At 51.5% G+C, this 27770-nt stretch overlaps 1 protein-coding gene across 2 annotated transcripts in view; it reads left to right on the top strand.

Annotated features, from left to right (window-relative positions):
• The first annotated feature begins 12074 nt into the window (after positions 1–12074).
• Adgrd1 (adhesion G protein-coupled receptor D1) overlaps positions 12075–27770 on the top strand; it is a 120479-nt gene continuing 104783 nt past the window's right edge. The window contains exons 1-5 of one of the 2 annotated variants that reach the window (XM_074060662.1): positions 12075–12632; positions 12722–12758; positions 22355–22438; positions 24941–25036; positions 27030–27152. In XM_074060662.1, coding sequence (XP_073916763.1) covers positions 12567–12632; positions 12722–12758; positions 22355–22438; positions 24941–25036; positions 27030–27152 — 406 coding nt within the window. In that variant the 5' untranslated portion in view covers positions 12075–12566. The remainder of the gene's footprint in view (positions 12633–12721; positions 12759–22354; positions 22439–24940; positions 25037–27029; positions 27153–27770) is intronic. The other variant, XM_074060663.1, reaches the window with a different exon arrangement.

The raw sequence follows: 27770 nt of genomic DNA on the forward strand, positions 1-27770 counted from the left end.
GGGTTAGAGCTTGGGGTCAGGCTCTCTGGGTGTGGAACTTTACTCCCCACTCGCAAACTCCTCTGGGGACCTTTCTTTACCTTTCCGGGCTTCGGTTTCTGTAAAGAAGGCGTTCGTTAGGAAGAACACGCGCCTCATCAGGATTGCCGTGAGGGATGGAGGAATTGCCGCCTGCGAGCGCTCAGAACACGGTCCCCATGCGGTCACCGCTCTGTCAGCCTTGGCTACAAGGTGGAGGGTGACGCGGGCACCGTGGTCTCCAGTGAGATGAAGATGGTGCCCTTTTCTATCAAGACTCTGCACTGTCTGCTCATCCACCGGGTGGAAGACCCGGTCAAGCTCAGAGACAAAAAATCTAAATATTCTGGCGGTTAACAGTGTCACAAGGGCCACAGCTTCGGGTGCAGGGTGTCGTCTTCCACAGTGAACTGAAACTTCACCTCCCCAGGCGTCCTGAGGGTCATGGGGTTCTCAGATGCTCAGCTCAGCAGGCAAATGGCTCCAAGGTTATTTTCCTCCTGAAGGGAAAACACGATTGGTTACGGACACGGTGCCACAAGCAAGGTTATTTTTCTCACTTATCTACCCGCTGTCCCAATAGGTCTGAACGTGTGCCGCTGGGTGCCAAACCTGCCAGTTTGCTTTTCTGGCTTAGAATCACATGTACAAGGGAAGGAAAGAAATCGATTATTCCTGCTGTTGTAGGAGTAACCCAATAAAGGGACAGAGAACAGGACACGTGAAGGAAACCGTGCCTCCCGCCTATTAATATTAATAACTGCAATTGGCAAATTTAAGGCAACGTGGACGGTCTCCTGCTCAGGATTCAGGGCTCAGGAAATGTGATCACCCGTGATTGCATAAATAGTGTATTTTTCTCTACGACGCAGAATGACTTGGAATTGCTAAGTGCGAGGCAAACAGATGAGGTCAGCTCCCTGGTTCCAAAATTCTTCACATTCTCAGATACGTTCTGCAGTGTGGTTTATAGACATCCAAGAGTTAGGGCAGGGAAATGGACAGCCTTGACCGTGTAGGTGTCTAAATGGAGATTGTGTGAGTCTGGAATACGCAGAGAAAATCAAGCCATCCTCAGGGAAGGCTGTTTCCAAAGTGGACAGCGTGGAACCCCCACCAGCCCAGCATCCCGGGTTCAGCCTCGTTTTTGTTCCCTTTCCAGTGGGGCAGTGCCACTTGTTCCTTTATATTTCAGTACAATGTGACATAACCCGGCTCCTCTGGGATCGTTGAGTGAGTTGTATGACTTTCTGGGAAATGAGGCCAACCAAGAACGAAACCTAACAGCTGGGACTTTCATGAGACTCTCTCCTCCCAATATTGCTCCCGATTTTGGAACCAGACATGCACAGGAATCTCCCTGCGACGTTATCAGCTCAGCGCCAAAGAAGATGGTCTTTTTTTTCCTGTTTGAAAACCAAACAACCCGTGTTCTCCTTTGGGACAGAGCAAGCAGTAGGATGAGCCTGACGGGGTTTCTCCGACAGAAAGGGAGAGCATCTGGAAGCTGCTTTCCTTTCTCCTTCGTCTTATCCACCGGGCAGACGCACCTCCTGCGTTGACAACCACGTGACCTGGCCAAGGACGGGGAGGCTGACATTGGGTCTGATGGGAGGCATAGGAAGGAGACTTTCATCTGGACAGATCAGTGACCAGTGACTGCTGAGAAAGGACGAACAAGGGGAGGGAGCGCCCTCCTTGTTTTCTTAAAGCATCTTTGAAGGAACTGGCCATCCCCGGGTTGCCCTCTGCCCTGCCCCGTCCCAGCTCCACAGACACGTGGGGAGCCCGTGGACACTCAGCAAACACCACACTGAAAACAAACAAATATGGGGCTCCCCAGAATAGGATGCTTGGGGGACATCTGAGGGGAGCCCTCGCTCCCCTCAGATGAGTGGTAGTGGACACCCCCCAGACAGCCACCAAGAACTGGTTGTCCCCACCTCCCGTGAAAGCAAATGGTAAAGGCGTTCTCCCTGTGCTGCTGAGTGGTCCTCATGGGCTGTGTCTTCTCAGGAGCTGCAGGGGGACGGATCAGACCATGGAACCACTGGTACCCACCTCACAGGGTTGTCAGAAACCTTTGCTAAAACTTTGCACGCAAGACACACACAACACGTCTTAGTAGTGAGTGTTGGTGCGTCAGATCAGAACGGGGCCATTCTATCCAAAGTCTGGGAGGGTTCCAAGGTAAGGAGGAGCTGGGCCAGGACACCCCAGAAAGGAGCCCCGTGAACACAGGACCTGTGAGGGGCAGTAACACATGGTGGGCAGTAGCTAAAACACTCAGTTTGGGTGGAAAGCAGGAAAGAGAAGAGGACAAAATAGGGAAAAAACGGGGAGGGACAAGTGAGTAATCATTCTCTCTGTGCGAATAATTTCATGTCACCCAGGACTTAAAGCAGGGAAGGTGTTTTTGCAGCAATTTCTCTGCTTGGCCCAGGTTTTCTTGCTCTGTTTTCTTCTAGTTTCTTATGGTAGGAGCGTAGGTTACTGATCTGAAGCGTTTCCACTCTGCCGTGCTCGGCGTTCAGAGCTCTGCATTGCCCTCTAAGCCCTGCTTCTGCCGACCCCCACGAGACTGCTGTGTGTTTCATTGTCACCTTCACCCGGTTTGCGCTGTTGTCTAACTTCTCTCGAGAGCGACTTCGTTCGGTGGGAGTGTGTTTTCCATGGTCGAGGGATGGGAGATTTTCCCGCGATGGATTCTTAGCCCCATTTCTAAGTGTTGAGAGGGCAAACTGTGTTTGGCTCCACTTCTTTTACGTTGACGAAGCTTTGTTTTAAGGCCTAATTGGCTGACCCGGGTGACTGTTCCCTGCATCGGGGAAGAATGTGTAACCACTGGTGTCGGGTGGGGCATCCCAGGAACGCCGATTAGATCCAAATGGCCGACTGTGTGGCTCTCGTCTTCCAAATCCTCTGCCAATTCTCTCTCCTGGTTCTGTTGTTACTGAGCTAGTTAGGGTTCTTCAGAGACACAGAGACGGTAGGATCTCTGTCTGTCTGTCTGTCTGTCATCTATCTCTCCATCCACTATCTATCAATCATCTATCTATATCTATATCTATCTATCCATCCATCCATCATCTATCCATCTGTCTATCCATCCATGCATCTGTCTATCCATCCATCCATCTATATATCTATGTATCTGTGTCTATATAAATATCTATATCCATCTATCATCTATCTATATCTGTCTATCTATTATCTATCACCCATCTATTTATCTATCCATCCATCCATCCATCATCTATCTATATCTGTCTATCTATTTATCATCCATCCATCTTTACATCATCATCTCTGTATCCTCTATCCTCTCTCTTTCTCTCTTTCTCTCTCTCTCTCTTCCCCCACCCCTTCCTTCTCTCCCATCTCTCTCTTTCTCCACTGATGCAGAATGGCTGATGTGACCCTGGCACAGTACACCACCTGCAAGCTGGAGACCTGAGAAGGCAGGTGGTGACATTCAGCCTGAGCCTGAAGCTCAGCAGCACTGATGTTCAAGGGGAGAACAAGGTGGATGCCCCAGATCAGAGAGAGGGAGGGAGGGGGTGAAGAAGAAAAAGAGGGAGGGATGGAGAGAGGGAGGGAGAAAGAGAGAGGAGAGAGAGAGAGACAAAGAGAGGAGAGAGCACAAGCTGGAGAGAGCACAAGACCCCCCCCGCCCCCGCCCTGCCCTCAGGGACACAGAGGGGGGGGGTCTTTTGACTCAGTCACCAATTCAGACCGTTCATCTGTCGTGATTATTTCTTCCCAAACACCACTCTCCCCTCCTCTGGGACATGAGTGCCATCAACTGTAGACTGTTGTCCCCAGGTCTTTTTCATTCTCTCTGCTGTTCAGATGGCCTCTTTCCATCAGCTGACCCTCATGCACAGTGGTCGTTTTAAGTTGCAGTTGTCACTTTTCAGCTCTAGGACTTCTTCTTGGTTCTCGGTAGTGTTTCTTTTCTACTTTCCACACAAAGAGACTGGAGCCGTCACCCATGAGAACCTGGACCTCCTCCGTCTCCCGAGGCCTTCCCCTGTGTCCCTCCCCACTTGCCTCCCCTCCGGCATCTGTGGCATCTGCTTCATGTCCATTCTTGGCCAGGGATGGACGTTCTCTCTGGTTTAACTGAACTTGAACCTGAGTGATCAGGGCCGACTGGAGGCTGTGTGCACAGATGCACAAGCCCTTCAAGCAAGGTGACTGGGCAGGACGAGGACAATGTGCCGTGTCTTTAGAGCCACACTGCTGTAACAAAGCACCATGGACCAGGTGGCCACAATGGACATGTGCTTCCCACGGCTCAGGAGCCTGGGGTCCAAGGTCAGGTTTCTGCATGGGTGGGCTCTGGCAGGGACTTTGCTCTTCTGCATCCAGAAGTGGCCACCTTGGGCTGGTGGAGTGGCTCAAGCAGTAGAGCGCCTGCCTAGCAAGTGTGAGGCCCTGAGTTCAAACCCCAGAGCTGCCAAAAAAAATTTAACAAAAAGCAAATGTGGCCACCCCACTGTGTCCTCACCTAGGGGAAGGTCATCTCACTTGAGTCCCCTCTGATAGGGACACGAATATCCTTCATGACAAGTCCACCTTTAGGACTAGTTCTCCGCCACGCCTCATTTCCTAAAACCATCACCTTGGGGGCAGGACTGGGTTTCCATTTATGAATGGAGGGGACACACAAGCATCCGTGCACGGCCGTGAGTTGGTGACATTGGAATGGAGGTCACTTGGGTGGTAGGAGGCGGGTGGTTGTGCTGTTGTTAGGGGGTGACTTCACCCATTGGATGGGATGCTCTCAAGGGCTTTTCACCCTAAGTGATGTGACTGAGCGAGATAAGGTCTGCTGGCCGGCAGTGGGGGCAGGAGAGAAGCCGGGAAGCAGGTCAAGAGGCCATGCAGCCCTCCAGATGAACTATGAGGCGGGTTTGAGTGTGCATGTTGGTGGTGGGGATAGAAACAGGCAATTTATTAACTTTTAAAGGCTTAATTTGCAGATATATTTACAAAGGCTGCCCAGAGCAGCGTCACATAAGGCAAGCTCGTCAGAACCCTTGCTTTTTCTTACACAAGAAGCAACTGAGCTGGCAGCCCCAGCCCCAGAAGCCGTGGGTGACTTGTCTGGAGACACTGTTGCGTGGAAACCATTCCCACAACCCCACTGGAATCTTTGCCCTGTGATCAGCTGAGGGGAGGATGAACTAAAAGAAGGTGCAGGGAGGTCTGGGGCCTGGGAGAACCTGATTTATACCCAGCTTCTTTGCTGAAGATAAAATAACTAATTCCAACTGACTTAAGCAAGAAAGGACGTTTATTGGTTTATGTAACTGAAATGTCTAGGAAAATCCAGCTTCAGGCTGGATAGGGGCTCAAACACAATCATCAGACTTTCAGCCAGGTATGGAGGCACAGGTCTGTAATCCCAGCTCCTCGGGAGTAGGATGTATGTTGACTGGGGATTCAAGACAGCCTGGGGCAAAAGCACAAGACCCTATCTGAAAAAGAAACAAAAAGCCAAAGAGTTGGGGGAGTGGCTCAAGTGGTAGAGCATGTGCCTAGCAAGCTTAAGGTCTTGAGTTCAATTCCCAGTACCATCAAAGGAAAAAAATTTCACTCCCTTTCAGAGAGGGGCGGTAGCTGCATGGCTAAAGAGAATGAGATATGGGCTGAAGTGTCTGAGAAAATGTTTCCCAAAGGCAAGCCCCTTGGATCTTTGCTTTTTCTGAAAACTTCTGACCCTGCTGGAGCACGGAAAGGATGAGCCGAGGCGGGAAAAATCCCGCAGGCCCAAGGATGAAAACCACAGCTCCCCCCACCTACCGCCGGGAGTGCAGAGCTAGAAAGAGCATCCAAGAGAAACCCACGGACACACCAAGTCATAACTCTTCTTGGCCCCACTGGAGAGGCAGTTCAGGGAACACCCAGCCTGGAATGCAGGGAAAGTCAGACAGATGTCAGGAGAGAGGGTGGAGAGCAGTGGCTCCCAGGTGCGGGAGCATGGGAGGAGCGAGGCGCCAAGACTTCAGCAAATCTCACAATGATCTTCACAGGGCCTGCATGGACAGGCATGGGGAGACAGAGCCCGCAGCTGCACACAAGGCCTTTGCCCTTTCAGTGCCTTTCCCCAGGATGCTAGCAGGCGCTCAGAACGAAGACTGGGAACAGGCAGCAGACAGAGAGAGCACAGAGCCAGCCCATGGTGGGAGGTGAGAGGCCAGCACCACGGGCAGGGACAGAGCCCTTCCCAGAGCTGTCGCCCCAAGGGGCAAAGCTCCTCCCTGACTGGGGGAGGATGGCTAGCCCTGCAACTCTGGCCCCCGGTAAAAGCTCTGCTATGTAGGGAGAGGTGGCCCTCCAGCCCCAGGGCAGGGCTGGAAGATGTCTGCATCTGGACCCATTGGAACCCACTTCTGCTGGAGAGGGTCAGGGCCCCTGAGAGAACTCACCCAAGACACAGGGCCACCAGTGCCTGCACCTGAGCTCTTCTGCCCCCACTACCAGCCTGGTGGGAGCCAGCAGCCTGGGAGCATAGGAGGGGCCTGACATAGGACGTGCAGTGGGTCACGGAGAGGAACCCTGCTGGCCAGCCCCACCCATGCACAGGACACCCCAGAGAACGTGGGGCTCGTGTGCACTGAGGGTGACCGTGGCGACAGAGCCCAGACCCAGCAGGACACCCAGCTGGGTTGACTTAACGCACACGTGTGCACACACACACATGCATGCACACCATAACACCCACACCTCACTCACACACACACGTACTCCACACCTCACACACACAAGTGTACACACACATGAATACCCGATACGTCATACACACAAAAACACGTGAAGTCTCACAGCACACACATGCCTACCATGCACACATGGTATGTAGGGGTGCCTGCAAACAGGGGCACGGGGCGGGGGTGGGATGCTGATGGCACAGGGTTTCCTCGGGGGTGATGAGAAGCTTCTGTGGTTGTACGAGCCTGTGAGCATCATAGATGCTTCTCAATTTTATACTTTCCTGAAGTGAATTTTGGTCCAGGTACATGCATGTGTGTGCAAAGCTGTCGCGATGAAACCCGTCTGTACAAATGAAGTGTGGTAACTTTTCAAAAGGAGAGGGAAAAAGGGACTTTTATTGTATGTAAATTATGTCTCCAGGCATGTGAGGAGAAATAAAGACGGTTCAAAGAGAAACCGAAGAGTCCGCAGCAGCAGCAGCAGAGCTCGAAGTGCAAGACGTTCTCTTGAGGACGAACGAGGTGACACGAGGCAGGAAGAAGCTTGATCCCCACGGAAGAATGACGAGACCCACAAAACACCTCTTTATTATCATGTCAAGCTATAATGGCGATCGTAAATCCTAAATTGACCCAAAACAGCCGGAGTGAAGGAGAAGGAAGGGGGACAAAGACAGAGGGACTGAGAGAAAATGACCGAGAAGCAGGCAGATTTTTACTACCATTGTGTCAGTCACTGCAGGGCCGCGAATGAGAGATGGGGAGGGGTCCCTAGAGTGGATAAAAGACAGAGCCCTAGCCAGAGTCACTGTCCACAGAAATACTTTGAATACAAACACAGCCAGGTTAATAGTGGAAAAAAAGACACAATGCAAACACTAAACAGAAGAGACGGAGTGGCTGCACAGACAAAAGTGACCTCAGGACCTGGTGTGACATTGGGGCCAAGGAGGGTCATTTCATGAGGACAGAACGGCAAGTTTACTGACTGCACGTAACAATCCCACATGGGTCTGCATCTACGGAAGGAACCAGAGAACAGTGACAAACACGTGTGTGGTGGAGGTGAGTAGACAAATGCAGTCGTGGTTGCAGTCTCGTCCCTCAGGGGCAAACAGAGTCCACAGAGCAGTCAGAAGGACCCGGCTGAGCTGACCAACACCGCCGATCCACCCGACCGGGGACGTTACAGACGTCCCCACCCTACGGCAGACAAGTGCACATGAACGTCCCCAAGTACTCTGCACTCAGCCTCGCGAAAACCTCAGCCCAGGAAGCAGTGAGGTCGCGGGGAGCGAGGGAATGTAAGCTGGGAAGCTGGCTCAAAGGCGTGCTCAAGTGGTGGAGTGCCTGCTTTGTAAGTGCGAAGCCCTGAGTTCAAACTCCAGTCCCACCAAGAAATAAATGAACGAAAATACAGACCAGAGGGTCTGCCCCTGCCCTGCCCATTGGACTGTGGCCAGTCTCTAGCCTCAGACCTCCCCACTCCCCGCCGGTGCCCACTCTTCACCGGAAACCCAATTGCTGCGGTCCCTCAAACACGTGGCCGTGACCAGGACCTCACACAATCGCAAAGGACAGATCCAAGGTCAAACTTGCTTGAGCTCAAACGTGAACTCACCGGTGCTGGTCAGAGCAAAAGGGCTCAGCTGGCGTGGAGCGCCCTCTCACACCGCTCGCAAGGACACGGTACTGGACTTGCCATGGTGGCCCGTTATTTTCTGCCACTGGTGAGTCTTTTCTTTGTGGTGACACACAATGACTTCATTCACTGGGGGAGGCCCAGGTGTCCTGACTCCGAGGTCATCCTAATTGGTCTAGGACGACACTGGTTGGGTCGCAGGTTCACAGCTGGACCGATCACAGAGCCCAAAGTGTGGCAGGTCCTCTACAAGTCCCAGCAGTCCCAATTCAAGTTCGGGGGTTATGGAGGAGCCCTGTCCACAGGGAAAACCAACCAGGGGAGGGCAGGGTCTGGGTGTACGCGCCTCTGTGATCCACACCACAGCGCATCCCGAGCTTAGCTCCGTCCATAGCTTCCTTCTGGAACATTCTTCCTTCCCTTAACCATTAGGACAAAGAATCCCCTAACGCCTTCATGGCACTTCTGCAGTGACCCCATCCCCCAAACTTCCCCACTCCGTCTGTCCTGTTCGAGCCGTGCACCTCTTGGCACACTTCGTGGGAGCCACCAGCCTGCCTGTGACCGGGCGCACACTTGAGGATGGCTCGTGGCTGGAGGCAGGTGCAGCACTTGGGGCGAGGTGACTTAGCACTAGAACCCACTGTCATTCCACCTTGTTCCCATCCTTCCCGGGGTCCCGAGCTGCTGGGATGGAGGAAACGCTCGCTCCACGCCCGCAGGGTAAAATCCAGCCACGCCCATCCTCTCTTGCTCTCCTCTGCAGCATATCTGTAAAAATTTATTGAGTAGAGCTTAATTGCAACGTAAGGCTCATTTAAAATATTTAATTAGCAGCCACTCGATAGAAACCTGATGTGCTCTACCAGCGAGCACAATTTGGTTTCCTCATCCCTGAGGCTAAGTGCAAAAGCACTCATCCAAGAGCAATCCCTCTGAACGTTGAATGTTGAGCGTGGACTAAGAACCAAGCGAGTCCCAGAGCAAACTCCCAGCTCCCGGGGGCGTCCACCCCGGCAGGGAGAGATGGACACCCCCAGAAAAAAGGCTGGAGATAGGAAGTGACCAAAGACGTTTCAAGAACGTTGCAGAAAGAGCTGAAAGCCCCGTGTTATGGCGGCCCTGGAAGCCACCTGCGGGCGGCCACCGTGTGAGGCTCATACGGGATATTTGATTCCAGGTGTGTGAACCTCCCAAGTCTTTAGCAAAAATTATGTCACGCAGAGCGATCCAGACTGACACATAAGACCCCTACTGCGTGATCTTGCTTATATGTGGTGCGTGAGGAGGTCAATTTCATAGGGACAGAGAGGGGTGGGGACCAGTGGCCCCGGTGGGGAAGGGCAGACGGTGGAGAGGGACGAGGCCGGCTGGAGGAATAAGCTGTGCTCAATCCGTACACTGCGTGTTGTGTGTTAATAAGAGTACGCTCTTATTTCAAGTTGCTAAAAGAATAGATTTTTCACGTTCCCAATCACAAAAAGATACAGTGACTGACATATTCATTAACTTCGCTTAGTCTTTCTACAATGTATACGTAGATCAAACTATCACTCGGCACCACTCACAGTCCTGATTCAAATTCACGGGTTGGTTAGGGCGCCATTGTCCCCAGGCCATGAAAACACTCAATCTTTGCCAATTAAAAACTAATCAGCTTCAAAAAAAAAAAAATCTCCAAAGCTTTGGGCAGGTGTGGTGGTGCATGCCTATAATCCCAGCTACTCAGAAGGGGGTAGGTAGGAGGATCTTTGCCCAAAGCTGGCTCTGGGCAAAAACGTAAGACCCTGTTTGAAAACTAACGAAAGCAAAAAGGGCTGGGGGCTTGGCTCAAGTGGTAGAGCGCCTGCCTAGCAACTGGGAGGCCCTGAGTTCCACCCCCGCAGAAAAGCACCCCCCCAAGCCCCCAGAGTTGTGACTGTAACTCAGCACTGGGGAAATGCTGTTTTAAAGGGGAGGGGCTCTTTATCTCAGACCGAGTGAGCATGGAGAAGTGAGGCAGGCTCAGAAGTAGCACCTGCAGGCTGGGCCTGGGACTGTTCTCCAGGGTGAGTCCATGGCTAAGTGTGGACATCTGGGGGCGGGGTGGGGGGGGGCTGGTCCTTTACAGAGAGTTTTTGTTCCTGTCTCTCATTATCTGAGGATAATTTCACGATTGAAAGAATAGCCTTGCCCCTGCATCACCCCACCCCCTGCACACAAAAATAGCCAGGCATGCTGGCGTCTGCTTGTAATCCCAGCACTCAGGAGGCCAAGGCAGGACCATGGAGAGTTTGAGAGACCCTGTCTCAATCCCCTCACCCCAAAATAAAGACACATCTTGGCTTTTCCACTCTAGCAATGGGAAAATGTATCCAGCAATCCGGTTTTGAGTTCAGGCCCAGCTGAGAACCTCTGCAGGCTTCAAGCCCCTCCTTTCTCTCCCCTCCCGCGGGAGGCAGGAGCGGGGACTGGGTTACTGATGAACGTGAAGACGGAGGTTGTAAATTACTTTTTCCCTGGCAATTACGCCTAGGCACCAGGCTAAAGGTCATTATCTCGAGCAGCCTGGAGTCCGGAGTCCACGGCTTTCCTGGCGCTGGCAGGAGGGGGCGTTCGCAGGAACCATCTGGAGCCCGCAGCCAGGCAGGGAGGTTGGTGATCAGATCAGATAATCAGAGTTAAAGCCCTTCTCCCTCCCCCGGGAGCCTGGGAGTAATCTCTTACCCTCTTTAGGAAGCGTGGCCGACTCCGGACGCCGAATTCCCATGTTAAGTCAAGATGATGGAGAAGATACGGGCTCCCAGTGTTCGCTGGGTGTCATTTTCTATCTTGCCCAAGCCCTGAGGGAGGAGTTTTGCGTGTCCTCTCCTTTCCTGTTGCCCCCCTTGTCTCCACTCTGTAGATCAGGAATTCCAATCGGAGTGAGATTCGGACATTTGTCCAAAAGTGCAGCTTGGGAGAGCTTGGCGGTCCGGACAGCTACGTGCTGCGTGGTCACGTCACTGGACAGAGTCGGTGGCGATGGCGATCGTGGGGCACACAGGCATGTGTCTATGTGCAGTTGGGATCAGTTGGATAAAAACTCTCACCTTGGGTAAACTGAGGCATAGCTGGCTAAGGGGATTCTGACTTGGCCAAGGTGGAGTGGGGTGATCCTGCGGGACCCCTTGTTAGTCATCCTGGGTGTCAGTGACGTCAGCAAGGGCTGCAGAGAAAGTGGGGGTCAGCGTTTGCAGGGCACAGGGCACAGTGAGTGCTGAAGATCAGGAATTCCAAACGGAGTGAGATTCGGACAATTGTCCAGGCTGCTCCAGACAATGACCTTTGCTTAAGGTAGACACGGGTCTCTGCGGAGTTCATGGTTTGACCCGCACCTTCTGGTTATTAATATTTCTGGTGACTTTGAGGGGCCCGTGAGACGACATCTGTAAAATGCCTCCCCACACTCACACCTGCCACACCTCGGCCACACCCACACTCACACCCATCCACACCCACTCACGCACACACCCGGTACCCACGCTTCCACACACCTACATTCACACACACCCTGCTCCCCTCAGCGTCCCTTCCGTCTGTCCCTTCTGATCCCAGGCTGAAAGTGTTTGCCATTGTTCCTAACGGGCTGGTGTTAGGACCCAGGAAGGACAGAGCAGGGACAGGATATAAATAGAGAGAGGAGAAGAAAGTTTGAGGAGAGCTGACATCACTGCCTCCCCACCCAAAGCGCTGGGCTGGACGAGGTGTGAAACCCAGAGCAGCCCAGGAGCTCCAGGGAGCAAGCGAGCGAGCGGAGCCCCAGGCAGCTCTGCCATCAAGACAGGCGGGACCGACGTGTCCCCAACCTGGACGGAGGCACAAGCAGCTCCAGAAAGGAAAAGCAAGGCTGGAAGGTGGCCCCTCTCCAGGCAGCAGCAGCAGCAGCACAGCCTTTTGGACCGCTCGCTCACTTGCTCGCTCGCTCACTTTTGGCTTTGTGCATCTGGAGCCAGCCTGGCCTCGCCACGTGACTCTGCCTTCCCGAGCGCTTATCCATCGCGGAAGGCAAGAGGCCCCAGAGCTCGCCTAGGCACCGCGTCACAAACTTTACAGGAACAGACGCTTCAGTCCGGGAACCTGTGAAATGTCCCTGTCCTCAGGCAGTGGAAGGTAGAGGCCAGTGCTCCCGGCACTCTATGACCCTGTCCTGAACCCTGAGGACCATGAGGGAGCTGCCTTCCGTCAGCTGCTGGTGCCTCTGGCTGCTGTTATCTTTCTGCCCTTTCCAGGTAATGTCCCCAAGAGGCTGTGGCTGTCTCTGGGTGGACCTCTGCGGGGGGCGCTCCCCTGAGTCTCACGGTGTGATCCTTCCTTGCAGGTGTGCAGGGCCCAGCCCAGGTCACAAAACCACCCAGGTAAGAGACATGTCTCCTTGCTGTGCTGGCTGTTTTCTCTCGCTGCCTAGCTGGGCATCCGAGACACAGTTTATTAATGGCTAGGTTGTCAACAAGTGGTCCTTTTTTGGCTCCTCTGTACCCAGAAAATGCACTTTGCCCCCTAGTGACTCTGCTGGCCCCCATCCCTGTCCAGCTGGTGTCTCAGGCTGCCTCTTGCCCTGGGTCACATGAAACCTTGTGATTAAGGGCTGAACCCATCTATCTCTCTCTCCACTCATCCTGTGTCCTCAGTGCACGTAGAGCTGTGGTCCACGCGTGCTCTCTGGGGACTCCAGACCCAAGGGTCTGTCTGTTGCATTCCTAGCTGTCGTGGCACGGGCGCCATCGTCCCTCGGGGAAGCCTCACCACGGGAGACGCTGGTCTTTGGCGGTTATAATTCCCCATCTAGAAACTTGAGGGTGAGGTTTGCTTGGAAGGACGGGGCACAGCCAAGTGTGGGGCACAGCCATGGCAGGCGGGGCCAGACGGAAAGTGGTGGGAGGCTTGGGGGGGCGTAGGTTGCTCTGGGCCTGGGGCTCCTGGCTGCCTCTTGGCTGGAGGTCAGGGCCTGACATCTCTGAATTCTAACCCTTTGCCAGGAACCCTGGCCTGCTGGCTGGGGAGCGAGGCCTCTGACTCACAGTCAGGGAAGCGTGGGGTTCCCGCCCTCTGCTAGGGAACCTGACCTCAGGCCCACTGCCAGGTCTCTGAGGCCCTCCTTTGTGGAAGCCCTCAGCAGGGGGCCTGACTCAGATTTCTGGACGTGATGCCACACAATTTGGGGACATTTCAGTCCTCCTTACCACCTCTGCTCCCCCGCTTCAGTGTCCACTTCTCTTTTATCCACATCCTTAAGGCTCTCCTTAAAAATCCTCTGCACAAAATAATGCAGAGCAGGGCCTCCACCTGTCTCCTTGGCTTCCACCCAACTGCTGAAGGACGGAAGGGAAGGCTGAGGCCTATGGATAGGTGTGAAGGACAGGTGTGTGGGCAGGAGACTGCCATGGGGAGAAAGGCTGGTGACCCATGTGAGCCGGTGTCACTGGTTGGAGATAGCATCACATCCAGGAACCAGGGAGGCCAGCTTCCGCATCCAGGCTGTGTCCATGTGTGTCCACACGCATCCACACGCGTCCACCCGTGTCCACACGCGGCCATGCACCTGCTCATTTTCTGGACTTTAAACCTCAAAGAGAGATTCGAATTCACTCCTCTACCTGCGCAAGGGTGGAGCCCTTCCTCTCCTGACCACTGGTCACCTTGGAGGAGTAGATGACAGAAGCACTTCTGGGAAGAAGCCCAGAGCCCCGAGGCCCGAGGTCCCTAGGCGAGGACAGCCTTGAACTCAGCTCCAAGATCCCATTCCACACCCCGGCCACGAGGCTTTCTCTCTGGCCCTCACTCCTGTCTCTAGCAACCCCACTCTCTCCTTTCTCCTCCTGCACACCTCCCCACTTAGAATTTCATTGTACCTTTTCCTTCCTTCCATTTTAGAACAGTGAGGAGGCCTGACCTTCAGGGAACACCTCCGTGTGTCCCCACTCAGCACAACACCAGGCTTCCTTCTGTCTCCTACTCCGCCTTTCTCCCTCTCCTGCCTTCCTCACCTCCTCTTCTGTCTCCTTTCCTAGTCCCATTTCCCTCCCTCCATCCTTCTTCCTTCTCCTTCTCCCCATCTTCTTCCTTTCACCCTTTCTCCCCTACTTCCTTACTTCCTTGCTTCCTGATACCTCTCTCCCCACCTCCAGCCTCCATTGGTCTCTTCCTACATTTTAGTCTCTGTCTACTGCTGCCCACTGAAAGCCCGGCCCTGGTGGTCTGGTTTGTTGGATCTGGAGGCCTCTGCATTTCTACCCCTACCTCTATGGCCTGTGAGGCCTCCTGGGAACCATGGGGGAAAGCCCAGGCCCAGCTGTCTATCTAGAGCCCCCCAGATGGCCATGCGTGTGCCAAGGGCCTGTCCAGATAGGGAGAACCAGAGCAGGCCTGGAGGCCTGTCAGGAAGGGAGTGACCGACTGAAGCAGCTTACTAAGTATCCTCCAAAAAAGTGTGCCGGACGCTTTTGCCAGGGTCATACCGTAGAGTGCAACAGCTCTTCCGATCAGTGCACAAACTCACACTGTGGATGCCAAGCCTGTCCTTCAGAGATGGTGACTTGCTCACAGTCACAGAGCTCATAAGACTCGGCTGAGCCAGGGGACTCACAGCGGGAGGCAGTTGGGGCCCAGCACCTAAGGTAGTGATGGAGAAAGGGTAGTGGCCTAGGGCCAGGCAATTGCGGGAGCTCAGATGTCTCAGTGCATGCTGGGAACTCTGATCACCACAACCACACCCAAGTTCATTTTTAAGGAAAGGTTACGACTGAGCTTTTCCTGTGTGCTCATCCTGGCTCCTAGTCCCAAGCTGTCTGTGTAGCAAGTGCTCAGTAAAGGCGTGCGACCCCTCTTGGCACGGTAGGAAGGTTAGTCATTTGGAAAACCGAATCACACAGAGCCCACCTGTGCCATTTCCACTTCCAAGTACCCACTCTGGTTTGCCTGTCTACACCGCGGCTCAGGTCACCGGATGTCTGGAGGACCTTTATGGTAGAGCTAAGGTAGGCATTTAGTTTTGTATCTGGTTTACAAATGATCTCAAAGCAGCAGGAGATCACTCAGAACCTGGCCTTATCTGTGCTTATCCATGACTATCGGTTGTCATCTTATGGGCTGCTGTGGTTGACAAGAGCTCCAGAGCCGGCTTAGCCCATGCCCGGTTTATAGGAGAGTCAGGGACAGGAGAGGAGACCCAGAGAGGGTGCCAGGCCCGGCAGAGTCACCCCGCAGGCCCGAGCCCTCCCCTCACAGTCCGGGCGCTCGATTCGGCCTCTGTTGCCCAGGATGACTGTGGAAGCTTGCAGGCTGGTTAACTCAGACCCATAAATGGTATCAGTCAGGAGATTGCAGGCCACTTGACAAGTTTATAAACATGCCCTTTTATAGATAATGTTTGTAACAGCAACGGGAACTTGAGAAAAACAGCAGACCATGTCACACCTAGACCCTTCCAATCCCGGGTGGCTGTGAGATGCCAACTCATGCCGGTCCCAGGAGGCCCCAGGAGGCCCGGGCAGCTTGCGTCACCACCCTGCTCAGAGCCCAAAGTAGATAATTACAGTGATTATAATTCCATATATTGACAGAGAGGCCTTTGGTTTATAAAGGATTGTCCCAACCACCAGCTCACAGCAGAAACTTGGGTCTTCATCTTCCTAGCGCAGAAAGAAATGCGCCCACGACGACCTTTTAAAAAGTGTGTTTATGCCCTGTCAAACACGGGGAAATGAGGCGAGCAGAGACTTCTGGGGCGCTGGAGCGCCCGAGGTAATTGCATTCTGTGTTTAGCTTAGGTTCAATTATCTTCTGTGCGAGTCAGGCCTGCATTTCGTCACTCGTTCATCCATGCAGCTGTTATAACGACCGCCATTAAGAGCCGGGGAGGCTTCGAATGCAGGAATCTGACCCGACCTTCACACACAGGCACACGCACATGCACACACACCCAGGCCCTGTTTGACACAGGAGACACAGGACAAAGAAAAGACACAGTCCCGACCTTCACACGGCACAGTCTGACGCAGAACGCAGACAACTGACACATGCCGAGGACCCCCGGCGATGGTGACGGACAGGAGGCACAAACACAGGAGTTGGAAGAGACGTGATTTGGTGGTGACAAGGGCCAGGACCGGCCTGGCCTGTCTGTCGGTGGGAGGCCTGAGTTAGAACCAGGCACTGAGCGAACAGCATTCCAGTTAGTGGGAACAGCAAGTGAAGTCTGATAGGGAAAGGAGCTTTTTGCGTTGAAAGCAGAGAAAGATGGAGGCCAGCAGGGAGCCGGCAACCAGCAGAGACCAGTGGTGCCCTGCGTGGGATTCCAGCTGAGGATGGATCCCCTATGCAGACCCTCTGCACGAGCGCCGGATGGGCACAGGGCCAGTCAGAGGGAAGGGGGACAGGGACGCCTGGAGGAAATCAGAGAGGCGGAATTAACTGATGCCTTACGAACTGTTTTCAGTATTAATACTCATTTTCCTCTCCCCCCTCCCTGTCTCTCTCTTCGTCTTCCTTCCTGTCTTACACTCCAGACTGAATCAGTGAGGCACTAGATCTAAACGAAAATCGAATTCTGAATAAACTGATGTATAATCATGGTGGTCGAACTGGAAAAGCTCTCTTCCCTCTGTCCTTCCCCTCCCTCCCCTCTCCTCCTCTTCCTCGTTCTTCTCTCTCTTTTCCTTCTCTCCTTTCTCTCCCAACCTCCCTCCACTTTCCTTTCTTCTCTGCCCCTCTTCCCCCATTTTTTAAGTCCCCAAATGGCCACGTAACTGCCTGGCTTGCCGTCTTGTGTAAGTAGACATTCCGTCTTGTGACAGTCTTTCTGGTGGCCATACAAGTAACTCGATCACCTCCTGTCACCTTTGTGGTGGTAAACAGCCACAGACCATTTTTGTCACGAAAGAACGAGCTTCCTTGTTCTTATGAGACTTTTAGGACTGGGGGTTATTTTACCCGTTAGCGTACTCAGGGACCTCTGGGTTGAATCTGGCCCATCTCGTTAGAACCGCACAACTTTAATTAAAAAAACTTGGTCCATTAAAATCTGGGGAAAGTTCAAATCTAGACCATCTGGATTTCTAACGTCTTCAAAAGCAGGGGACCTGGCCATTCCTTCCTGTAGAGTGACAGTATGGTCTAGGACAGCTGCCGTCTGTAGTCAGTGCCCGCTGTCCACCCCGCCACCGCCCTGGGACTTGGTCACTTTTGCCCAGCGCCTGTCTGTCAGCTAGGCCATGTTGCCCGCTTGCAATGTCCTGTTCTCGGGACGGGCCTGGGCCTGAGGGTGCTGCGGGCTACAGCCCTCGTCCCTGACTGCCCGGCTGTGGGTTGGTGTGGTGGTCACGCAGACACTCAGCACTGTCTGAGGAGCAGCGGTGACAGCAGGGCCAGCGACCCCATCCTATCCCCTCTTTCCATGGTGAGCACAGGGGGCACTGGAGTTGGTGAGAGGGGACCTGGTGTCCAGGGGTTTGTGAGGCAGAGGATCCTGAAGACAGACGTCCCTTCTTTGTGTAACAAGTGTTATTTCCCGTTCCAATTTTTTTCCCAGATGAATTGAATCAATGAGGGTTTTGAAAACGAATAGCCTAGATTTTAGGGGGGGAGAAACCCAAACCTTGTAGGAGATGAAGAGGCCCTTCTGTCTCACGCCCTCGGCAGGGCAGAGTCCTGGTGGCGTGAGGTGGCGGTGACAGTCCCTTCTCTCATGCCTGTTAGTGAGCAGGCTGTGCTCTTGGCCAATCCCTAAGGGACAGATGCAAATTGAAAACGGGCCCAGTGAACGGACATGTGCAGATGTTTGGACGAGGTGGGGCGGTGCCTCAGCGTCCCTGTGACACTGTGGTGTGGACACTGCCGACGGTCACTGTGACTGTTGAGAGCGGAGCCTCGGTGTTTTCAAAGGAAGGCTCGGAGCTAACAAGATATAAACAGCTTCACACCTCCAGTTGCACAGTTTCCCACCTGGAGGGTTTATTTATTTATTTTTTTGGTGGGACTGGGCTTTGAACTCAGGGCTTTGTACTTGCTAACCAGGTGCTCTGCCACTTAAGCCACACCTCCAGTCCATTTTGCTCTGGTTACTTTAGAGATGGGGTCTCTTGAACTATTTGTCCAGGCTGGCCTTGAATCACCATCCTCCTAATCGCACGCTCGCAAGCAGCTAGGATTACAGGTGTGAGTCTCCGGAGTTTTCTTAGGACGGTATATATAGTACATCTCAAACCTTGGTCCTTCCCATTATGGCTTATACTCTCTCTTCAACAAAATTAGACAAAGGGCAAAATAGTTTCTGCTGGGTATTGAGGGGGTGGGGGGGAGAGGGAGGGGGCGGAGTGGGTGGTAAGGGAGGGGGTGGGGGCAGGGGGGAGAAATGACCCCAGCCTTGTATGCACAGATGAATAATAAAAGAAAAAAAAGAAAGAAATCAGGACATTTCTTCCAATACACGACATAAGCCATCATCCCCCCGTGTGATTTAATTTAACTTTTTTTCTCTACAGAAATTAAAAAGAATACTGCAGTGAAATTTAGAACTTGAGAAGGCTTTTTCGTTTAATTTTTTTAACACTTCAACTTTGATCCACCTAGAAATTGTTACAGCGTACAGAGCAGGGTAAAGATCTCTCTCTTTTTTCTCAAATAGCTAACTGGTTCTGATGCCGTTTGCCGAGTACAGTCTCGCCTGATTTAAAATCCTACCTTTTTTACCATAAGCTAAGTTTCCCCGTGTGCTCCCGAGCTCCCCAGTCTTTCCTTCCGCTGACTGTCGAACCCGTGTGGCACCAAACTCCTCTGCTGCGCTCTGTGACCGTCCTGACGTCTCCACTGCTCGCCCCCCACCCTGTCCTCCTCTGTCGCCTCTCCACATCTTCCTGGTTATTCCTCTTTATTTTTTTAAATGTAAGATCCATTATCTGATTTCCCCCTTTGCATAAAACAAAACAAAACAAAACAAAAAAACCCTGAGCACCCTAATAGCGAATTTCCAGATATCGGCAAGGTTAACGAAAGGTCGGTTGACGATCTCATAGAAGTGAGACTGCCTTTCCAAAAAAATAAGTCGTCCACGTGATCAAGTCTTCTTTAACAGTACTACTTTACTTTGTGCACTTCTTCTTCGTGAGACTCTCGTTCCACTCTTCCTCTTTGTTTCTGAACTGCTTTCTCTTCATTGGCTGCCTTTGTTTTGTTTTGGTTTTTTGCAATTTGGCACTCATTTATCGAGGACACAATGAGTGCGAGGTGCTGGGTTTACACAGCTGAATAACTCCCTGCCTCTGCCCTTACGGACCTCAGTGTCCAGTCCGGGGGCGTCACAGGCACAGCAATCCAAGACCTTCAGAGGGTGTTAAGGACCCTGAGGGAAGGCCACGCGGGATGAAATCAGTTCTGCGGGAGGTGGGGACACGGCTGCCCAAAGGCAGAGGTTCTGGTGCTCCACGGGACAGCCGGAGGACTGTTCTTCACAATAGCCTGTGATTTATCCTGCGTGGATCTGGGTGAGACTCCAAAGCCTCCAAGCCTGAGGGAGTGAGAGGGAGAAGGAAGCACTGGTTACCGTGGTTTGATCAGTGGATGCTGTGTGTTGAAATGTCACCCTGCATCCCGGTCGATATGTACAACCAACTCATGCTAATGAGACAAAAAGCAAACCAAAGAACAGACTAGAAATTCCCAATCAAAGAAAAAAAAAAAAAAAAAGCAGGCACTGGTAATCCTGCAATCCCAGCCACTCAGGAGGCAGAGATCAGGAGGATTAAGGTTCAAAGCCAGCCTGGGGAAATAGTTCCCAAGATCCTATCTTGAAAAACCCTTCACAAAAAAAAAAAAGGGTTGGTGGAGTAGCTCAAGGTGTAGGCCCTGAGTTCAAATCCCAGCACCTCAGATAAGTAAGTAATAAATAAATATTGAGAAAAAAATCCCAATCAAAGTTATATTGCATCTAGTTATCAGGAAGGACATTGTTTGGAGGTGATTTTTATTTCTTTCTATTAAATTTTATTTATTTACTTTTGCAATACTGGGGCTTAAACTCAGGACCTACACCTTGAGCCACTCCACCAGCCTTTTTTTTTTTTGTGATAGGTTTTTTTTTTTTTTTTTTGGAGATAGGGTCTCTCAAACTATTTTCCCAGGCTGGCTTTGAACCACAATCCTCCTGCTCTCCCCTTCCTGAGTAGCTGAGATTACAGGTATGAGCCACTGGCACCCAGCTAAATTTTATTTATTTTTTTACAATAAAATTAAATGGTCTTACTCAATTTTAAAAACATTTTATCAGTATATAACGGTTGTACTGGGGGTCCCATTGTGACATTTCCATGTATGCGTACCACGCACCCCGGTTTGCTTCATCCCTCCATTGTTCTCCCTCTTCCCCGCCCTTTCTTAAAATGGCTTGGACAGGCTTCAGCGTTCCATATTCTACATGTATGGAAAGTACCTCAGCCATATCTGCCCCCCTCACCCTCGTCATCTACCCTTCCCTGGCACGAGAGCCCTCCCTGTGACACGACCGGTTTTGCATTCCTGTAGTTGACGGTTTTTAGGAGTGAGAACTTGCCTCCTGGTTTTATTTTTAGCACTGTTATTGAGATCCAGGAAAGCTATAGGCCTTGTTCATAAATTTGTATAAGTCTCCTTGCTGAATTCTTTTCTCGTTTGCAGTAGGTTTTCACCTTGGCAATCAGGCAGATGGCATTTGGCAATAATGATCAAATCATCTCCATCTTAAATTTGTTGTTTTTTTTTTTTTTTTAACCACAAAAAGCATTAGGATTTGTTAATTTTCACTTCCTTAGGATCTAGCAGATGTTCAGGGCAGCGAGTCACAGTTAGTCCTCTGGACCATGAAGTCTGCTTCTGGGAAGTAATCCTGGAGGACGGATCCATGAGGAGATTGAAATGACAGCTAGCCTGGCGCCTGTGGCTCTCACCTGTAATCCTAGCTACTTGAGAGGTTGAGATCGGGAGGATCACAGTTCAAAGCCAGCCCCGGGCAAATAGTTCTCAAGATTCCGTCTCTAAAACAACCAGAGCAAAATGGACTGGAGGTGTGGTTCACGTCGTAGAGCACCTGCTTTGCAAGTGAGGAGCTCTGAGTTCAACCACCAGTTCCACCAAAGGAAAAGAAAAGGAATGACAGGTTCATGCCAGGGTTTCCTACCAAAGCTTGGTCGTTCACCAGTAAGAGAATGGCTTACTGTGCTGTGGACAGCCCTCTAGGGAGCACTGCCCAGCCTCCTTTGTGAAGTGGAAGGCAGGGAATTCGCTTATTCACATGGACCTGAGAATAGAAATAATATGTCTGTATCAAGAAATGTCTAGCAAAGTCTCACGGGACGTCTGAAGACGGGTCCTCGGTGTGCAGGAAGCACAGGTAGAGCGGGACAGGGACTGGAGCCTCCCAGCTAACGGCTACCTAGCTGACTGACGACTCCTGGTCCTTACAAACAGACAAAGGACACAATTACCTTACAGGTCATTGGGTCATTGTTAGTGTGGAATGGGAGATGTTTGTAAAGTGCCTTCAACAATGCCCGGCATAATATTGGGGGCATTTCCACCTCTTGTAAAGTTATTTTTGACCTTCTTTCTTTCTGCGGTTCAGTGGCATCAGACTTTGCCTCATGAGTGCACTGGGTAGCAGGATGCAGGCGGTCTGGCTTCCCTTCTCCCCCACACGAATGGACCCTTCCCGGCTTTCGGCCACCAAGCCTGGGCTTTGGTTTTTACCAGCTAAGAGGTGCCTACTGCTATCTTTTGTGTTTTGCACAGTTCAAATCCATTGATCTCTAATTTAAGCTTTTTCTAGCGAAGACTCTGTATTGAATTTTGTCAATGCCTTTCCAGCAGGACCCACTGTCACCTGTCACGTGACTCTTTCGCTCCTCTCTCCTGTCAGTTCCCAGCTCTTTGTCCTCAGAAACTTCCTTCCTAATGATGACTTAAGACTTTGATCCTTTCCCCCCAGGGTTCGAGGTCTTGGCTTCTGCTTCCCATTACTGGCCGTTGGAAAGCGTGGACGGGATCCATGAATTTCAGGAAACCACTGGAGGTAGACCTGGGTGGTGAGGATGCCCTCAGGCATGGGGCTGGCGCCTCTCGAGGGCCTGGGGGTGGGGAGGAATGGGGACCAGGATGAGGAAGACCGTGAATATTTTGGGGGGAGTTCCCCCTAGTGATTATTCGGTGTTTTGTCACAACGTTATACATTGTTTTGATCAAAGGGCGGAATTTATGACTCAAGATATGACTAAAATATGCATTTCCCCAAACCTTAATGCCGAACCTTCTGGGGTGGTTCCCCTGCCTGTGAGTCCAGTGCCTGTTTGCAGGCAGACAGAGCTGGCTTGCCATGACAGGCGCTCTTCGATCAACGCCGAGGGTCATGCCGATTGTGACCTACTCTCTGGTTGTGGGGTCACTGTGTCACATGGCAAAGGTGCCCCTTGTCTGCCAACTGCTTCTTCACTGCTCCCTCCCCACCTCTGACAGCTCTTGCTGTAAAGAGGAAATGCCACCAACCCTGAGGGAGAAGGTCAGGGTCTCCTTCACTTAACTCAGGCGATTGCTAGCAGGAGAGGCATAGGAGAGCCCTGAGCACACTTTTCAGTTCTAGTAAGAATTTACATATATATGAATATATATAGAATATGTGTCTGTATGAATATATATGAATATATATATTTGCAGTGCTAAGGATGGAACCCAGCCTTGTACGTGTGAGGCGACTGCTCTGCCACCGAGCCCCTCCAGCCCAAGCAATTCCTTTTTATTTTATTTATTTATTTTTGGTAGGACTGGGCTTCGCGCTTGCAAAGCAGACACTCTTTCCACTCGAGCCACACCTCCAGTCCATTTTGCTCTGGTTATTTTGGAGATGGGGGTCTTGTGAACTATTTGCCCTGGCTGGCCTCAAACCACGATCTTCCCGATCTCAGCCTCCCAAGTTGCTAGGATTACAGGTGTGAGCCACTGGTGCCTAGCTAGAATTTCTTCTTAAAATTTTGAATAATTTGGGGGCAGTCTTACATTTTCGTTTTTAATCACTTGTTGGTCTTGATGATGTCAAGTGGCTGACACACCTGGCAAGGGTGTCACTGTGCACAGAGCTGAGCACAAGCCCCAGTGGTTCCCATACTGGTTCCTGAGCAGTGCATTTTAACACCACCAGGCCTCCTCTTGATGGCCATGCTCTCCCCACCAGCACGCTGGCGTTTCTCTTACTTTTGTGACTTAATGTGCTGTTAGAAACTGCCACAGAAGGCTCTGAAATGATCCCTTAAAATTTTTGGGTCGAGAAGCATCAGAGTCGTCCTAGAGCCAGGTGGTCGAGGAGCATCTCCATGAAGGCTGATGGACGCCATCCTCCTGTGCAGCCCTGTCATCTTTTGTGTGGTTTGCTGGCCAGCCCTTGTCTACACCGATGGCAGTCCCTGATCACCATCCTACACTACAGTCAGCTATTTTCTCCAAATGGTCCATGCCTTGTAGTGAAACACACCCCTGTGCAATTTTTTGATGTGGTTCAAGGTAAAAGCGACCACTTGTCCTTGTCATCATCTATTTTTTCCTTGGGTCTTGATTTTCAAGCCCTTGAGAGGCAATTGCCTTGTCAAGTGGAAAGACATTGTTAAAATAAATAGCTCATTGTTCGAGACCCGGGAACTAAAATTTTAGGAGTTTTTGGAAATAAGAGCCTGAACAATTGTCCGTATATTTCTGTCCTCACTCCCTCCTCCGAGATCACTGTCGTCAATTCAGTCAGTAACTCTTGGTGTTCTAAACACCTTTACCTATGCAGGATTCGAAACACTCACTCAGGTACATTGGAAACGATGCTGAGTTTTGTTTGCTGAATGCATTGGCTTCTGGTAAGACTCTAAATAGATCAGGGTTTGTCCTGAAATCCTAGAATGTGGAAGGTCAAGTGGCACCTTCCCCTTGGACCACTCTGTTTGCCACAGTGCTACCCTGGCATGTTTCAATGTAATGACCAGCTGTCAGGGAGAAGAAGGAAATGGCTAGAACCCTTCAGCACAGCCACTGCTGGGGATGGATGGTGGGATGGCCTTGGAAGTCCCGCCATATACGTGCAGCCTGTTGCCTGTAGCCCAGCCCTTGTCGTTTTGTCTATTTGTCATCATGTCATGCCCTTGCTTTCATGCCATGTTTCTGTCTCATCAGTTATCACCAAATCATAACCATTAATCCTTTTGTGGAGGCTATTTCACAAATAGCCAAGTTCAAGTCCATATCTCTCAACTAAGTAGCCCTGTGGGAGTTGAAGCCTGCAAACCGGAAGCTTTACCTGGTACACGGTAGCCAAGGTTGGCAGCAATGGTGGCCTTGGCTTTGAAACTTATGGAGCCACTGGAGTCGGTCATCGTTTTGGCTAAATAAATCTGAGGCTTCAGGGGTCCAGGGATGGGAGGTCAAAAGAAAGATCCCGGGGATGAAAGGAACCCCTCCCACACTGGGCCAGGTTGAGAGATATGCGCTTCCATTTGTTATTTGTCACTCACGTGTTATGCTTTCTCTTTTGTGTTTCACCCAGTGTTACGAACCCACAAGCTCACTCTGCATCCTTCCCACAATTCTACCTTTGTTTACACCAATGACTCCGCTTACTCCAATTTCTCTTCAACCGTAGGTGAGCTCTCACGCTTGCGTTTGGGGTCGAGTTGGGGCCTATGGTGAATTGATGGGTGCAGCTATTCCTCTTCTGGGGGCCTCCGCTCTCTTGACTAGCAAAGTTGTGGAAAGTGAGCATTAGCAGCAAGCAGACCAGGGAGCCGGGAGGATCCACGCAGGTCTCAGGCTAGGGAAATGTCAGGCTCTCTGTGCCTAGCCGCTGCAGCTGGCCTTCCATGTTCCCAGGCATGTCTGACTCAGTTGCTTGTTTTTGGAGCAAAGCTATCCCGAGATGGTATCTTTTCCCTAACATAGAAATTGTATTTATTTTTGCATTTTTAAAATTGTTTGAGCTGTGATCACATTTTATAATATAATACATGATATTGATTGTCACCAACTCATGACACCTCACCCCACAAAAGAATAAGAGAAGTCATTATCTTCTGTTGACATTTGTGAGCAGTCAGCTTGGATATTTGGGGACGGTTTCCTTAAACTCCTAAATGTCCTTTGGTGTTTTATACACTGTGGGGCTGCAAGCAGGTAGACTTAACAAACAAAAACACAGGACAGTATTATAAACATTAACCGACCTTCTAACATATGGATATGGGGTATCTTTCCATTTTGGGGGTCTTCGTTAATAGTTTGGATTTTAAATGGATTGCATTCCGTGGTGGGGAGAAAACATGCCCTGTCCGTGGAAACTCAAAGTTAATTTGAAAACACCCCATCCAAAAATCTGATCTCTTACAAACGTTTCAGTGTTTCTTTTGCAGCTGGATTGAAGCAACTCATTAGAGACCCCCCACCCCCACCCCCCAAGAGTCATGATGAGATCGCTGTCTGTCCTCCTTATCAGCATCCAGAGCCCATGTGGTCCGTGTTTTCTCTGTGCAGCTCAAATGGAAAGGGACAGCAGTAATTGTGGCATTTGTTTGATGGATGTAGGAAGCTGCTTCGTAGACACAGCCCAGCCTTTTTTTTTTTTTTTTTTTAGCATGTTGACCAATTGCTCTTTCAGCTGTGGAGCTTTTGACTTCCACAATTAACTTTACCAAACAAAAAGTCCAGCTTAGTGGTTCATACAGTCTAACTCAATTATGTAACTGCTCGTTATCCATTTAACGTTGTGAGATACAGATCTCCCTGACAAGGGACACAGTAAGCAAAAATAATGGATAAGCGCTGAGGTCCTCCAGGGGTTGTGCACAGGACAGTGGGATTAAAAAGGCGACTTGGGTGGTGTCGCTTCAAAAGGCTTTGCAGCTCCTGCCTGGGCTCTGGACCCATAGCTACAAGGGCACACACGTCCCCTCCCCAGCCCTCCGTAAGAGCAGAGGTATCAGCACCCTGACCGCAGTGGACAATCCAGGCTCACGACTGTGGCTTTGGTAGTCCTCACTCACCCACACGCTCTCGCCCCGAGACACATTGGCTATGGGAACGGGAACAACAAGATGGCAGGATTTATGGCCACCGGGTCTTGCAGTTGGCAGGCCCTCCTTGAGCTGGCAGAATATAAACTGTGGTGTCCTTGCAGGTCTGAACACGCCGCATAGGATTAGAACTCAGGACGAAAGAGGCTCACTTGTGACTTTACAGTCTCCCGTAACTAAAGGTGCAGAATTCCGAATGAGGGTGAAGCAGGAAGGACCCCTGAAGCATGTGGCACTCTTGTCATTAGGGTGGCCGGGGGACTACCATCATCTCACTCTTGGTGGCGGATATGATAGTTAAATTACATCCCATTATTGTGCACACGATAGGCTAATCTGACAACAGCAGTAAGAATTGATCACCTAACACTTAAACTTATAAATTATTTGTCATTTAATCATGAAGAATTAAATATTGACTAAGGCTGTTAATATTGAAGGCTAACATATGAAACTCTACACGCCGTCTCGCGAAGAGACTGCGCTGAGACGTGAGGTGTTTGTAGTCTGACTTGGGGCTTTGGCTCTCCGGCCTCGAAGGCGACTAATCGTGTCCTTTTCCTTGCTTAGACATCGTGGAAGGGAAGGTGAACAAAGGCATTTACCTCAAGGAGGAGAAGGGAGTGACACTCCTGTACTACGGCAGGTACAAGACGTCCTGTATCAGCAACCCGGCGCAGTGTGGCCCCGAGGGTGAGTGATCGGTGTCACCGCACCAGTGACGCACCGCGTCATCGCTGGGTGGCAGCTGCTGCTCTGGCCGGTGGCAGATGCGAACATGGAGCTCTCATCAATTGTGGAGGGAAAATGTCAAATAGGAGTTCAAGGGAGGTGACGCAGGCAGCAAGAATTCTGACTGGAGACATCCTGGAGACAGAGAGCTACATCATCTTCCAGAGCTGTGGAATCAAAATATGTAATCTCGCACAGGACAGGGAGGACCCGCCTTTAAACGGCCACCGTGCTGTCACCCGGGTTGGGATGGGGCCGTGGCACTGGTGGGAAGAGGAAATTGATGGTGTGGCTGCCACCGTGTTATTTCTGGCTCCGGCATGTTGGCGGCCGGGCTGCAGGGCGTGCCTGTTAACCCCCTACGGCTTTCTCTGTCTGTCTCGCCCATCGGGGACAGCTGGGTCCCCGCCAGTGCTTGCAGGCCTGTGGCTAAGGTGAGGGGTACAAAGCACGCAAGTGTGGAAGGGAAACCCGGAACCCACTCCTCTCTCTGCTCCCCGTCAGAAGCCATCTGCTGTCTGGGCTCCGGCTGCAGACGACACACATCTGGGCTGCATTTGAAACTTTCTGGGACTTTGT

The sequence above is a fragment of the Castor canadensis genome, chromosome 18 (assembly GCF_047511655.1).
Source record: "Castor canadensis chromosome 18, mCasCan1.hap1v2, whole genome shotgun sequence".
In the NCBI taxonomy this organism is placed as follows: domain Eukaryota; kingdom Metazoa; phylum Chordata; class Mammalia; order Rodentia; family Castoridae; genus Castor; species Castor canadensis.